This window comes from Vicia villosa, unplaced genomic scaffold (genome assembly GCF_029867415.1).
Source record: "Vicia villosa cultivar HV-30 ecotype Madison, WI unplaced genomic scaffold, Vvil1.0 ctg.004505F_1_1, whole genome shotgun sequence".
NCBI lineage: Eukaryota > Viridiplantae > Streptophyta > Magnoliopsida > Fabales > Fabaceae > Vicia > Vicia villosa.
This window is the reverse complement of record NW_026706452.1, coordinates 107218-120345: the sequence shown is the minus strand read 5'-3', so window position 1 is coordinate 120345 and position 13128 is coordinate 107218. Positions and strand designations below refer to the sequence as shown.

At 49.0% G+C, this 13128-nt stretch overlaps 1 protein-coding gene across 1 annotated transcript; it reads right to left on the bottom strand.

The window, feature by feature from the left end:
• Positions 1-9211: 9211 nt before the first annotated feature.
• Positions 9212-12728, bottom strand: LOC131642118 (uncharacterized). Its single transcript, XM_058912405.1, has 2 exons — positions 12600-12728; positions 9212-9925 (listed from the first exon to the last, which is right to left on the bottom strand). The coding sequence occupies exons 1-2, from the start codon at positions 12726-12728 to the stop codon at positions 9212-9214; spliced, it is 843 nt and encodes a 280-aa protein (XP_058768388.1).
• Positions 12729-13128: the final 400 nt, after the last annotated feature.

The following is a 13128-nucleotide window of genomic DNA, read 5'->3' as shown; positions in this document are numbered from 1 at the left end:
TAGAGAAGTTCATAGAAAAGTTACAAATTGAATCACTTTCTCTTTGGTATCTGATCGTACCTGATCAGAAGAATCGTCGCTGGCTGCTCGGAACTGGGTCTTCGAGGAGTGAGGAAGGGGGGTGTACCTGCAAGGTACTCCGATGCCAAAGTAAGGAAACGAGCAAGGGAGTGCAAGTACAAGCTAAGAGTAAGAAAGAAGTGAATACCTGACCCTCTAGTAAAAGAGGGTATTTATAGCCCCCAGCGCCGGGCCATGATCTCGCTATTGGGTTGGACTTCAAAGCCCAACTAGGAGACTGCCAGGTTTCCTGAGCGGAAATATCGGAGGAGCGTGAGTACCCTCTGTCCTGGTTAACCGCTCCGAAGTTTAAGGGAGACGCGGTCTTTTAGGGGCCACGTGGACTCCGCATTATTCGGGGGTTGTATATGAAGGAGCCTTACGAGGGGAAAGGTCCTCGGCGAGGACGATGCTCGCGTGGAGCAGTGTCCTCGGCTCGGAGAGGATGTTACCAGTGGACCTCCTTGCTGGGCGCTTGGTGGCCCGAGCAGCATTACGCCGAGGATGGTGGAGATGAGCACTCCAAGTCCAGTTGGAGAGCGCAGAGTGGTTTTGGGCCTCTGAGGCTAAGTAGGCCAAAGCTGCGTTGGGCCTAATCTTGGCCCAGTCCAGAACAGGAGCCCCCCAAGTTGGAGTCTTCTGGTCAAGAAGCTGCGACTTTGATGATGCTCGGCCACGTTGATCATGCTCGGCCTTGGTGGGATGGCTCCCCGTCGAAGGGTTATGCTCGGATGGAGCGGTTCGTGGGTTGAAACGAAAAGTCGCGCGTGTGTAGCACGCGCTGACGTGGCATAGGCACTGATTGCCTGGGGTCTAGATGGCGGCGCTTGTCAGGGGGTGCGACGCTTCGCCTTCTGATCTTTTTTCCCTATAAAAAGTGGGTGAGTCCCCTCATTTAGGAGCTTTTTCCTCTCTGTTTGCGTGCTCGGCTTCGGATAAGCGATCCCCGGAAGCAGTTGATCGTTCCATCGTTCGTAGGAATCACCGTCGTTTGCCGAAGAGCTCATTCCAGCCATCATTTGCCATGTCTTCAGGTATGCTTGCAAATCTTTTCGAAGTTTTTATGTCTTTTTCGTATGGTTTCGAGAGCTTGTGACTGCGCACGTTCGCTGTTCTCGCCGTCTTCGTCGGCTATGCTCCATGCACAGTCGTCACTTTCTCCTCGGGTTATTCGAGCGATGCCCGGGGGTCAGTTTGTGAACTAGGCGACGTTTCCGGTTAGGTCTTCATGAGTTCTTAGGTTCGACTGCCGTAATCACGTCCCTTTTTTCTAAGTTATGGCGCAAGTCCTCGGCTGACAGACGGGTCTGTCCTCGATGAGGGGTTTAGCCGGGGGCTCCGCTGCTCCTGCTCTACCCTTTCGCTTGTGTTACGCTGGAAGGGTGGATTTGATGAACCGTCGAATTCATTTTTTCCTTCTGCATGCAGGTGAATCTGATTCGAGTGCCAGTTCGGGGTCCAGTTCGGAATCTGGCTCGTGGGCTAGTGGCTCGGAGGACACAACGGCGAGCAGCTCTGATGTCGAAGTTGTTGAGATTCAAAACACGCCTGCCACAGCCGAGGAGGACCATGAGGATTCCCCCGGTTCGGATGCCGAGGGAGGGGTTTCTCCGATGCCGCTCTTTAGCTATGATTGTCCGGTCGACCTGGACTGGGTAGCCGACGAGCCGATGACGGTCGTGTCCCGATATACTGAATATTTGCACGGGGCTTGTAGGGAGGTCGAGGTCCGGGAAGATGGCGATGAATTGAACTACCAAGTAGGTTGCCCGTCTCGAGAGGAGCGTGTGTGTTCTCGTTTTGACGGGGATAGTTTTGCCATGTATGAGTATGTGTTCAAGGAGCTCGGCTTCCGTCTGCCTTTCTCCGGCTTTCAAACTTTTCTGCTGGCGTTTCTCGCCCTGGCGCCATCCCAACTGCACCCGAATGTCTTTGCTTTCATGCGGGCATTCGAGATCGTCTGCGATTATTTGGGTATCTGGGCCACGACTGCTTTGTTCGGGCGCTGCTTCCGGGTACAGAGGCAGACAGCTGACGGGCGTTATAGCTGGGTTTCATTTAGGAATGCCGATAGGAAGCTTTTCAAAATGCATACTGACTCTGTTAAGGATTTCAAAGATCGGTATTTCCTCGTCCGACCGCACAGTCCGGCAGCCTATGCTGCTCTGACTGACGTAGTGGAGGCGCGGGATGCGGCCGGTGCCCCGGAGAGGGACGAAAACGGGCAGGTGGTGAAGGAGTTCTGTACCGTGTTCCCGTTCTTTTGGTGGAGGGGCCACTTCTCGGCTCCTCCTAAAAATTATGCTTGGGAAGACGAGGAGTTGGACGAGCAGGACACAACTTCTTACTTGGTTCTTTGCAAGTATGTTGATAGTTTCACAATGTCACAGTGGGTGACGAGGGGCGGGGATCCCGTCCTGGATAAAAATGGTGTGCCTATAGTAGAGCCTCGGACTATCAACGTTAAGGCCTTGCTGTCGTGCAAGACCTCCGAGGAAATGCATGCACTGTTAGGTTGTGCTCGGATTGTTTGCCTTGTCTGTTTTCCTTGTTTAATGCTTTTGCTAACTTATTTGTTTTCTTTTGCAGAAGCCATGCCGGTGAAAGAAGACAAGCTTTTGAAGATGGTGACCCAGGACGCGAAGAAGCTCCAGCAGAAGAAGGCTCGGGGAACTGGCGTTGGAGATAACTCGGGCTCGGCTGGTTCTCCCCGGGTGAACTTGGATGAGAGGTCCCCCAAGAAGGCTCGTCATGCCGAGACGGCCCGTGAGGAGCCGTCGAGTCTGAGACCCGACCGTGCCTTCGTGTTTCCTCCTTGCTTCAAAGATGGAGGTTACTATGAAAAGTTTCCCCTGGTAACTTCTCCGGATGAAGCCCGCCGGGTCGACGAGATGGAATCCCCGGCCCTCCTTAAGCAGCTGGCGAGCGATGGTGCCGCCGTAATGAGGGTCTTGGGGATGGCCCAAGCGTTGGCTAGGAGAAGCCCGGTTTCTGCCGAGGCTTTGAAGAAAGCGCAGTCGGACAAGAAGCTCACCGAGGATGAGGTGGGCAAGTTAAAGGCTGACCGGGAGAGGCTGAAGAAGAAGATTGATGGGGTTCTGAAGCAGAAGGACGAGGAGATTGAGGCGGAGAAGAAGAAGTTTGCCGATCTTCAACGGGAATGGGCGCCGTCGGACGAGGAGTTCGCGGATGTGGCTGAGCTGAAGTCTATAGCTGATTTCGTCGAAAAGATAGACGAGCTAAAGCTAAGCCTTGCCGAGATGGCCGAAGCTGGGTTCAACTGTGCTGTTCGGCAGTTGAAGCTTCTGAATCCTGGTTTGAAGGAGGACAACATCGGGCTCTCCTCGAAGATTGTGGATGGGGTGCTGGTGCCCGAGTCTCCCGACGGCGAACAATGAAATGTTAATTTGGGGCCTGCGTGCCTGTCTTTGTCGGCCTGCGCGCCATTTTATTTTTTGTATGTTGGGCTATGCCCGGATAATTTTGGGGGCCTGCGTGCCCGTCATGTTTGTAATATTTGAACATCGCCGGCCAATTTGGTCGGCTTTTAATGTTTTATCATTTAGTATTTCATGTTTTGATTGTTTCTGTGCGAGTTTTTGGAATGTTTATTGTTGCATGTTTTTGAGCCCGGATTATATTTATTCCGAGGAGGTATTCCAACACTTAGGAATATTTGCTTTTGGACTGTGCTCGGCCGAGGTTGACTGCCCGGGCGTGTGGTGTACGATCCAGGTGTGCAAAGCAGGTGTGCGCCATGAGCGGGCACGAGACCGCGGTCGAGGCCAAGTGCTCGCGGCGTGAATGGTCCCATCGCGAGTTGGGGTTCTGCTGTGCAGGTACTGCCATAGTGGGTCTAGGTGTAGAATCCGCCGTGTAGCCGGTTCTATCCCTTTTGACAGGGAGCTCCGACTGTCGCTGTCGTGGAGTGCTCGCGTTCGTACCATGGTGCGAGTCCATGCCCGGTTTCCTCTCGTGTTCGGGACGTGCGGTCGGGGAGTGTTAGGTTGTGTCTAACTGTAATAGCGTCTGAGTTTTTCAGCATTCCAGGGTCGAGCAAGTTTTTCACCGAGAAGGTTCTCGAGGTAATAGGCGCCATTCTCGATTTTATCGTAAACTCGGTATGGGCCTTCCCAATTTGGGGCGAGTTTGCCCTCGCGCGAGTCTTTCATGTTTCTGCGGAGCACTAGGGCGCCGACTTCGAATTCGCGTTTGATGACTTTGGTGTTATGGCGCAGAGCTATCTGTTGTTTTAATTTTGCTTCTCGGAGGGAAGATCCTGCTCGGATCTCTTCGACCATATCAAGCTCTTCCCTCATAGCCTCATCGTTGAGCTCTTCTTGGAGAGGCGACTCGGTCCGCCGAGAAGGTTCTCGGATTTCCACGGGGATTACGGCTTCGGTGCCGTAGGTTAACCTGAATGGGGTTTCGCCTGTGCTTGAATGGGGTGTCGTCCTATATGCCTAAAGCACACTGTGTAATTCCTCGACCCACGCTTTCTTAGCTTCGCCGAGTCTCCTTTTTAATCCCCGGAGGATGACCCGGTTGGCTGCTTCGGCTTGCCCGTTTGTTTGGGGGTGTTCGACCGAGGTGAAATGTTACTTCGTGCCGAGCTTGGCTACAAACTTTTGGAATTTCTTATCTGTGAATTGGGTGCCATTGTCGGTTATTATCGCCTGTGGGACTCCGAACCGAGCGAGTATGTTCCATTTATAAAAACGGAGCACGTTTTGGGACGTGATTTTGGCGAGCGCTTCGGCTTCTATCCATTTAGTGAAGTAATCTACGGCGACCACCAGATATTTGTTTTGATATGACCCGACTGGGAAGGGTCTGAGGAGGTCCATTCCCCAGGTTGAGAAGGGCCAGGGTGATGAGAGAGACTTAAGCTCATTTGGGGGAGCTAAGTGCATGTGGGCATGACGCTGCCATTTATCGCATTTCAAGACGTGCTCCTTGGCGTCTTGTTGCATGGTCGGCCAGTAGTACCCCGCCCTGAGGGCCTTTCTCGCCAGTGATCGGCCGCCGAGGTGTTGGCCGCTGATCCCCTCGTGAAGCTCTTGTAGTATCTCGAGTGCTTGCGAGGCGTCGACGCATTTGAGGAGGGGAATGGAGAAACCTCGCCGGTATAATTTGTTCTCGACGATAGTGTACGAGCAGGCTCGTCTTTTGATTGCCGATGCTTCCTTCGCGTCGGTCGGAAGTTCGTCCTTCGTGAGGAAGTTGTATACCGGGGTCATCCAGCTGTGGTCGTCGCCTATGGCGAGCACTGGTAGGGGTTGTGCGTCCTTGTCTATGCTTGGCCTTGACAGGATTTCCTGGATCACCGACTTGTTTCCGCCTTTCTTTCTCGTGCTCGCGAGTTTGGACAAGACGTCGGCTCGCGAGTTGTGTTCTCGGGGAATATGCTCGACTTCTGCCTTTGCGAATTTTTTCATCTTATCTTTGACGAGCGTCAGGTACTCGACGAGGACGTCGTTTTTGGCTTGATAATCGCCGCTGATTTGGGACGCGACGAGCTGAGAGTCGGTGTAGATCTTTACTTCCCGGGCACCCACATCTTCGGCGAGTCGCAAGCCCGCTAAGAAGGCTTCGTATTCGGCCTGGTTGTTCGATGTGGTGAAAGATAAAACTAAGGATACTTCGATAATGAGCCCTTCGTCGTTTTCTAGGATAATGCCGGCCCCGCTTCCCGAGCTGCTTGAGGCGCCATCTACGTAGATGGTCCACTTGTTCTCAGCGGGGGCCGGGGAGTTAGTGATTGAGGTCATCTCGACTATGAAATCTGCCAGTGCCTGAGCTTTCAGTGCCTTCCTGCTCTCTTATTGTACGTCAAATTCGGATAGCTCGAGGGACCACTTTAGCATTCTTCCGGCCATGTCTGGTCGGCTGAGGAGTTGCTTGATCGGCTGATCTGTTTGAACGACGATGGTATGGGCGAGTAAGTAGTACCTCAGCCTTCTGGCTGCTGTTATCAGGGCCACGCGACTTTCTCGATTTGTTGGTATCGCACCTCGGGTCCTTGCAGGACTTTGCTGGTGAAGTATACGGGTTTCTGCCCGTCTTCAGTCTCTCGGATCAAGGCCGCACTGACCGCCTCGTTTGAGACGGCCAAGTAGAGATATAAGGTCTCGTTGTCTCCAGGTCGGGAGAGAACGGGTGGTTTTGAGAGTACTTGCTTAAGGTGGGATAGTGCTCGCTCGCATTCCTCGGACCACTCAAAGGTCGCTTCCTTTCGCAGTAACTTGAAGAATGGGAGAGCGTGCTGGACGGATTTTGCGACGAAACGGGATAGTGCCGTGAGCATCCCGTTTAGGACTTGGATGGATTTTTTGTTGTTAGGAGTGGGGAGTTCCGAGAATGCTCGGCATTTATCTGGGTTGGCTTCTATTCCTTTTTCGGTTAAGTAGAATCCGAGGAATTTGCCTGCCCGGACACCGAAGGTGCATTTCTCTGGGTTGAAGCGCATCTTGCAGGATCTGGCCTGCTCGAACACTCGCTCGAGATGCGTGGTGTGGTCGGAGTCCTCCCGAGATTTGACGATCATGTCGTCCATGTATACCTCGAGGGTGTCGCCGATCTCTCCTCGGAATACCTTGTTCATCATCCGTTGGTATGTGGCTCCGGCGTTTTTGAGTCCGAAGGGCATTACGTTGTAGTAATAATTGCCCGACTCGGTCATGAACGCTGTGGATTGCTTGTCGCACCTCGCCATGGGGATTTGGTTATAACCTGAATAAGCATCCATAAAAGACAGTAATTTATAGCCGGCCGAGTTGTCGACCAGCCTATCAATGTTAGGCAATGGATAAGCATCTTTGGGACATGCCCGGTTAACATCAGTATAATCAACACACATTCTCCATTTTCCATTAGATTTTTTGACTAGTACAACGTTTGAGAGCCAAGTTGAATATTTGGCCTCGGAAATAAAATTCGCCTCTAAGAGGTCTTTTACAGCTTTCTCGGCAGCCTCCGCTTTCTTGGGAGACTGCCGACGCCTACGTTGAACTACTTCCTTTGCGGCTGGATTAATGGAGAGATGGTGGCAGGCGACCTCAGGGTCGAGTCCGGGCATTTCAGCTGCGCTCCACGCGAACAGGTCGGCGTTGGCTCGGAGGCAGGCCATGAGCTGCTTCCTCGGTAGGTCCGGGATATCCTTGCCAATCTTCACCGCTTTGTCGGGGTTGTCGCCCAGCGGGACGAGCTCGAAGTCCCCGTCTGGGATAGGTCGGACGGGGTGAGCTGTCTTTGGTCGCGTCTCTTCGTCATTCTTTAGTTCTTCTTCTATGAAGCGGGCGTCGAGATCGACTGAGCTGACGTTGGTCGGTTGATGCTGATCTTCTCGAGGATGCTTGTCTTCGGCCCTTGGTTTCTTGTTGGAGCTGGGTGGAGGGACGATTAATTGCAACCCTTTCACCGAGGCGTCGAAGATCCTTCTGGCAGCTTCGATGTCGGCGTTGATGGTGGCTACTCGTTCTCTTTTCGTGTAGACAGTTGAGGGGACGGCAGTGAGTTCGGCCAGAGTGGGGTGTCTGATGATGCAGTTGTAGAGGGTCTTGCAATCGATCACCAAGAATCTCGTCTTGACTTTCCTGGAAGCTTCTCCTTCCCCGAAAGTGACAATCAGTTCGACGTAACCCCAAGGTTTAGTGGTCGCTCCGTTGAAGCCCTGGAGGTCGGAGCCCACGTACGGAGTGAGATGCGAGTCATCCAGCTGAAGGGTCTGGAAGAGGTGGGAATACATGATGTCGACCGAGCTCCCCTCGTCGACTAGGATCCGTCGGACGTCGAAGTTCGCCATCCTCGCTCGGACGAGCAGGAGAATTGTGGCGTTCGGAGCTCCTCCGGGCAGTTCCTCCAAATAGAAGGTGATCGGATCCGACTTCCCTTTGAATTTTATTAGGGTAGGGTCGAGATCCGAGTTGGCGCTGATCAGTTCATCAAACTTTCTCTTTACTGAGCTGATGGTGAGAGAACCGGGGTCCCCGCCATTGGATATGACCATCGCGGTCGGGAACCCTTCCCATGTGCTAAAGGCGGTTGTTACTCCGACTGAAGGAATGAAGTCTTTTGGTCGGGTGACGGACAGAGCTACTTGCAGTGGTCTACTGTCCGGTGAGTTACCCTCGTCAGAACTCCGTTGGGCTTCTCTCCGGAAAGGTTCTCCCTTCTTCGTGTATTTCGAAAGGCGACCTTCTTTAATTAGAGTCTCGATGGCATCTTTGAGATGTATGCATTCGTCGGTCAGATGCCCGTGGCTTTTATGATACTTGCAGTACTTGGATTTATCGATCCCTGGTCTGGTGGGGTTTGACTTTGGGGGCCTGATGCTAGAGTTCTTGAATTCGGTGCTTTTGCACTCGGCCAGGATTTTCTCGCGTGAGGCATTCAGGGGAGTATAGTCGCTGAATCGACCGACTGGTCCTCGGCGTTCTTTGGCGTCGTGGGGCCTGTCGTCCCTTATTTTCTCATGCCCTCGGCGCGAGCCCGGGTTGTTGTGGTTTGAGCTGCGGGCAGCATCATTGCTCCTTGAAGCTTTTATCGCCGCTGCTTCACCTTCTTTGAAAGCGATGAAGGCTTGGGCTTTGTGGAGGAGGGCGTTCATGGTGTGCACCTTCTCGATTTTTATAGCCTTCTTGAAGTCGCTTCCGGGGAGGAGTCCTCGCTCTAGGAGGTATCTCTTCATATAGTCGGTCGTCTGTACTTGGACGGACACTTTGTTGAACCTGTCGAGGTAGTCTCGGAGAGGTTCGTTGGTTCCTTGGACTACAGCCTCGAGGTTCGCCTCTGATTTCGGTTGCCGACGGGAGGCTGGGAAATGGCTCAAAAAGAGTTCTTTAAGCTCGGTCCAGGAGTGGATGGAGTTGGGGGGAAGATTCTTGTACCATTTCATTGCTCCTTTTCTGAGCATGGTCAGAAAGATTCGGCATTTGATTGAGCCTCGGACGACGTGATAATCCATGACGGCTTCGATGCTTCGAATATGGTCGTCAGGGTCGGTTGTTCCGTCGTACAAGTCCAAGGTTGGTGGTTTTTCCATCCCTCGTGGGAGACGAGCTCTTCGGATGCTTTCGGAGAAGGAGCTACGGAAGTCCTCCTCGTCACTTGGTCCCGGAGAGGTCGAGTGTCTGCCTCGCCGGGATTTCACCTATGTTTTGCCCGGATTTTTGCGGTTGTCCTCGGGAGGGGAACGCTCGCGGGTTTTCAACACAGCTTTGGAAAGGCCTTGGGGATCTCGCTCGGGGGAGGGGCTCCCAGGCTCTGTGGTCTCAGGTCTATGATTCTTCCTGCTCTTTCGTACTAGAGAGCGGGAATATGATCTCTGACGACGATAACTCTTAGGCGGGGAGCACGAAGAGGATGGGGAACGCCGACGATACCTCCTCGGTGGTGAGCGCGAGGAAGAGTAGGAGCGCGATCGGTAGTGTCTTCGCGAGGGGAAACGATACCGTCGCTTCCTCTCTAGCTCGTGAATGCGGTCGCCTTGAAGCCGGAGGAGACAGTTGGTCTTCTGTAGTTCTTTGAGCAAAAGGACGGTGGTGGAGTCGGCTTCCTCGGGGATGTCGTCTTGTTCTTGGTCGTCCTCGTGGTGAACTCTTCGCCTCTCGGAGGTATGGGTGAATGAAGAAGCAAACTGCCCGTCTCTGGCGTCAGTTTCGTTCAGGTTCTGAGCCTGCTCGGGTCCATTCTCGGGTTGAGGCTGCTCGTTCCCACCGTTTTGAACCTGTTCGATGTTCTGAAGTTGTTGTCTTCTGTTGAGTTGCGAGGTCTCATGCCTCTGTCCCCTTTGCCCGTCAGCGGTATGCTGCTGCCCTTCCCGCCGATGCCGATTCGTCCCCTCGGGGGTGGAACCCTCGATGAGCTGTTGCAGGTGGAAGGGATCAGGGTTTGGGACGTTGGTGTTGTTGTTGTTGTCAGCCATGACGATCGTGAATGGATTAGCTTTGATCTTTGTTTGTTAAAGAAGGGGGAGCAAGGTTCCCACAGACGGCGCCACTGATCGTACCTGATCAGAAGAATCGTCGCTGGCTGCTCGGAACTGGGTCTTCGAGGAGTGAGGAAGGGGGGTGTACCTGCAAGGTACTCCGATGCCAAAGTAAGGAAACAAGAAAGGGAGTGTAAGTACAAGCTAAGAGTAAGAAAGAAGTGAATACCTGACCCTCTAGTAAAAGAGGGTATTTATAGCCCCCAGCACTGGGCCATGATCTCGCTATTGGGTTGGACTTCCAAGCCCAACTAGGAGACTGCCAGGTTTCCTGAGCGGAAATATCGGAGGAGCGTGAGTGCCCTCTGTCCTGGTTAACCGCTCCGAAGTTTAAGGGAGACGCGGTCTTTTAGGGGCCACGTGGACTCCGCATTATTCGGGGGGTTGGATATGAAGGAGCCTTACGAGGGGCAAGGTCCTCGGCAAGGACGATGCTCGCGTGGAGCAGTATCCTCGGCTCGGAGAGGATGTTACCGGTGGACCTCCTTGTCGGGCGCTTGGTGGCCCGAGCAGCATTACGCCGAGGATGGTGGAGATGAGCACTCCAAGTCCAGTTGGAGAGCGCAGAGTGGTTTTGGACCTCTGAGGCTAAGTGGGCCGAAGCTGCGTTGGGCCTAATCTTGACCCAGTCCAGAACAGTATCTTTTACCAAGAATCTTACCAAAATCAGAGACTATTTACGTTCCTAAATTTATGGCATAGACTTTGCAAACCACACAGCAAAAGTCACAGAGGCATATGCAGCATAACCCTCTTAATTGATTGTAAAATCAACGTGAAAAAGTTACCTAATACTTGATTGTAAAATGAACGTACACTTGAAAAAAAATTCCGTACTCTATTCTTGACTTACAAAAGATGGAGCAAGGGTTTACAAGTGAACACATGAAATCCTTTTCTCACGGTTGCTTCCGGGGTTCTTTATTCTTATGTTCACAATTAAACGGACTATAATATTTATTTTAACAGCCACTTGAATGTGTGAGATTTGAAATCTCTGTCAACTAGTTCATACCTTAATTCGATCCTAATACTGTTCAAGGAAGGATGAAGGTAGTTAACATTGAAGTTAGCATCAATTTTGGAAAACTTCTATTCAAAATCTCAGTCAACTTATCCTCCCCATGGCAAGTTAATTAATTATATTGGCAGTATATTTTTTATCATTCATATTTCGTATGATTTATGCAAACAAGAACATTTTGATTTGACTAAGTTTAAGATGAAAATTTACAAAGAATTTTTTTTATTAAAAATAATTTTTTTAATGCTACATAATAAAGAAAAAATTTTAGATAAAAATTTGGTTTGAATAGTTATTCTTAAAATTTTATTTTAAATATCTTATTATTATATTAAAATATTTTTTGGAATATCAAAATTTAAAAAATCACTCAATTTTGAAGCTATTTCAAATATTTTTTCATAAAAATCATTTTTAAGATACAAGTTTTATTTTTTAAATTACAATTTCAACAATGTTTTGATCTTTTTAGTAATGTATGTTTTTGTTATAGAATGTCAAAATTAGTCTTTCAATTTGAAAAAAAAAAACGAATGTAAAAAAATTTGTAATATTTCGAAAAATGATTTTATAACAAATTTAAAAAAAAAAATACAAAGAAAAAAAATCTATTTTTTAAAACTAAAACAAACAAACCCTAGATCGCTCCATGATAATTAATGTTCAAGTCAATTTTGTTAATGAGATTGCATTTTTGTGGGCTCCCAATAAACTTAGAAGTGTTTTTTTTTTCCGATCTAGTAGAGATCGTAAATTTTAAGCTCAATTGATTTATATCTAAATTTTTCTAATTATATTTTCCCATGATTTTGCTAATTTGTTCGTACTTATGTATGGAACTGCTTTCTTTCTTGTCTTTTGGGTATTATTTGTTTTAGATTAATATATTTCTTTGATCTAGATTCAATGCATATTCAATCAATAACTTTGATATTATTAAAGTTACAAATTTGGATGCACGATTATTCCAGACAAATCAACGTTTTCCATATTTGTAGGTGTTTCGATCTAGAACCAAATATAGAGAGATGCAGAATCTGCGGCGAAGTAGAGCCTCCAATATGGCAGAGATGGGGGTTACATGCAAGGTTAACACTCCGACGCTCAAGTTAGTATGTGAAAGAGTGGTAGGTATTCAATGAAGTGTTTGAAAATTGTTACTTGATTATGCCAATTTCCCATATGTAGGGGAGAAAACTAATGGCCTTTCTATCTTTCAGACGTGGAATATAGAGGACCATTGGATGCATGATTAATCTTAGGTTTTCTAAACATCTGAATTTTTTGGATATTTGCTTGATTAGTAGCATTAGTTAACTTTTTTAAAGTTCCTTAATCATTCAAAATTGTCAGAGTCATATGTATTAAAGAGGATTAATGAAAAAGAAATGAAATTTTATTTCATTAAAAGGATAAAGATACAGAGATAGTGATAAAAAGAAAACTAAAGAGAACAATTTAAACAAAAAAATATCTTTAAAAGCGTTTTAGGGTTGAGGTAGGAGGTGGCAGCCTTGAGTTAATCACTGATAACATCTCTTCAATCTTGGCGTTGGTCTGGGCATGTGCCTTGAACATTTCATCTTTCTTGTCCAAACGAGTTCTAACCATTTCATTCTCTCGCTTGATTTCTTCTAGAGTCTTTAACACAACCATTTACATATGCATTCAAATTCAAAAGGCTTCAGAGATCTAGAAGTAGTTCCTAACTTAGATTCAGAAGGTTTCTCAAATTAAGAAATGACTTGTTGTTTAGAAGGAGGAGTAACTTCAGGTTGAAGCTCTTGTTCGATCCAGACCTCTTGTTCAGAAACATCCGAGGCTAGATCAACTTTTAGTACATGAATAAATTTTTGGTTTGAACATCTCCCGAAGTGGCTCCATGATACCAGAGAGTTTTTCATGGGATTTCTTCTGAGAATTTTCATAGTAAACATCTCTAAGCTGCCAGGAACGAGAATTGATCCATCTTTTGAATTTAGTCCAAATTGCATCACTCTCAGAAGGGTTTAGGGTTTAGGGTTTAGCGTAAACGATCATCTACTTCAGATTTAAA

Excerpts from the sequence above, each read along its gene's own strand:
- LOC131642118 (XM_058912405.1), bottom strand. The coding sequence starts at position 12,728 with ATGGTTGTGTTAAAGACTCTAGAAGAAATCAAGCGAGAGAATGAAATG. Across the intron at positions 9,926-12,599 it reads AGATTGAAGAGATGTTATCA|CTCATCGAGGGTTCCACCCC; the intron begins GTGATTAACTCA and ends CACCTGCAACAG.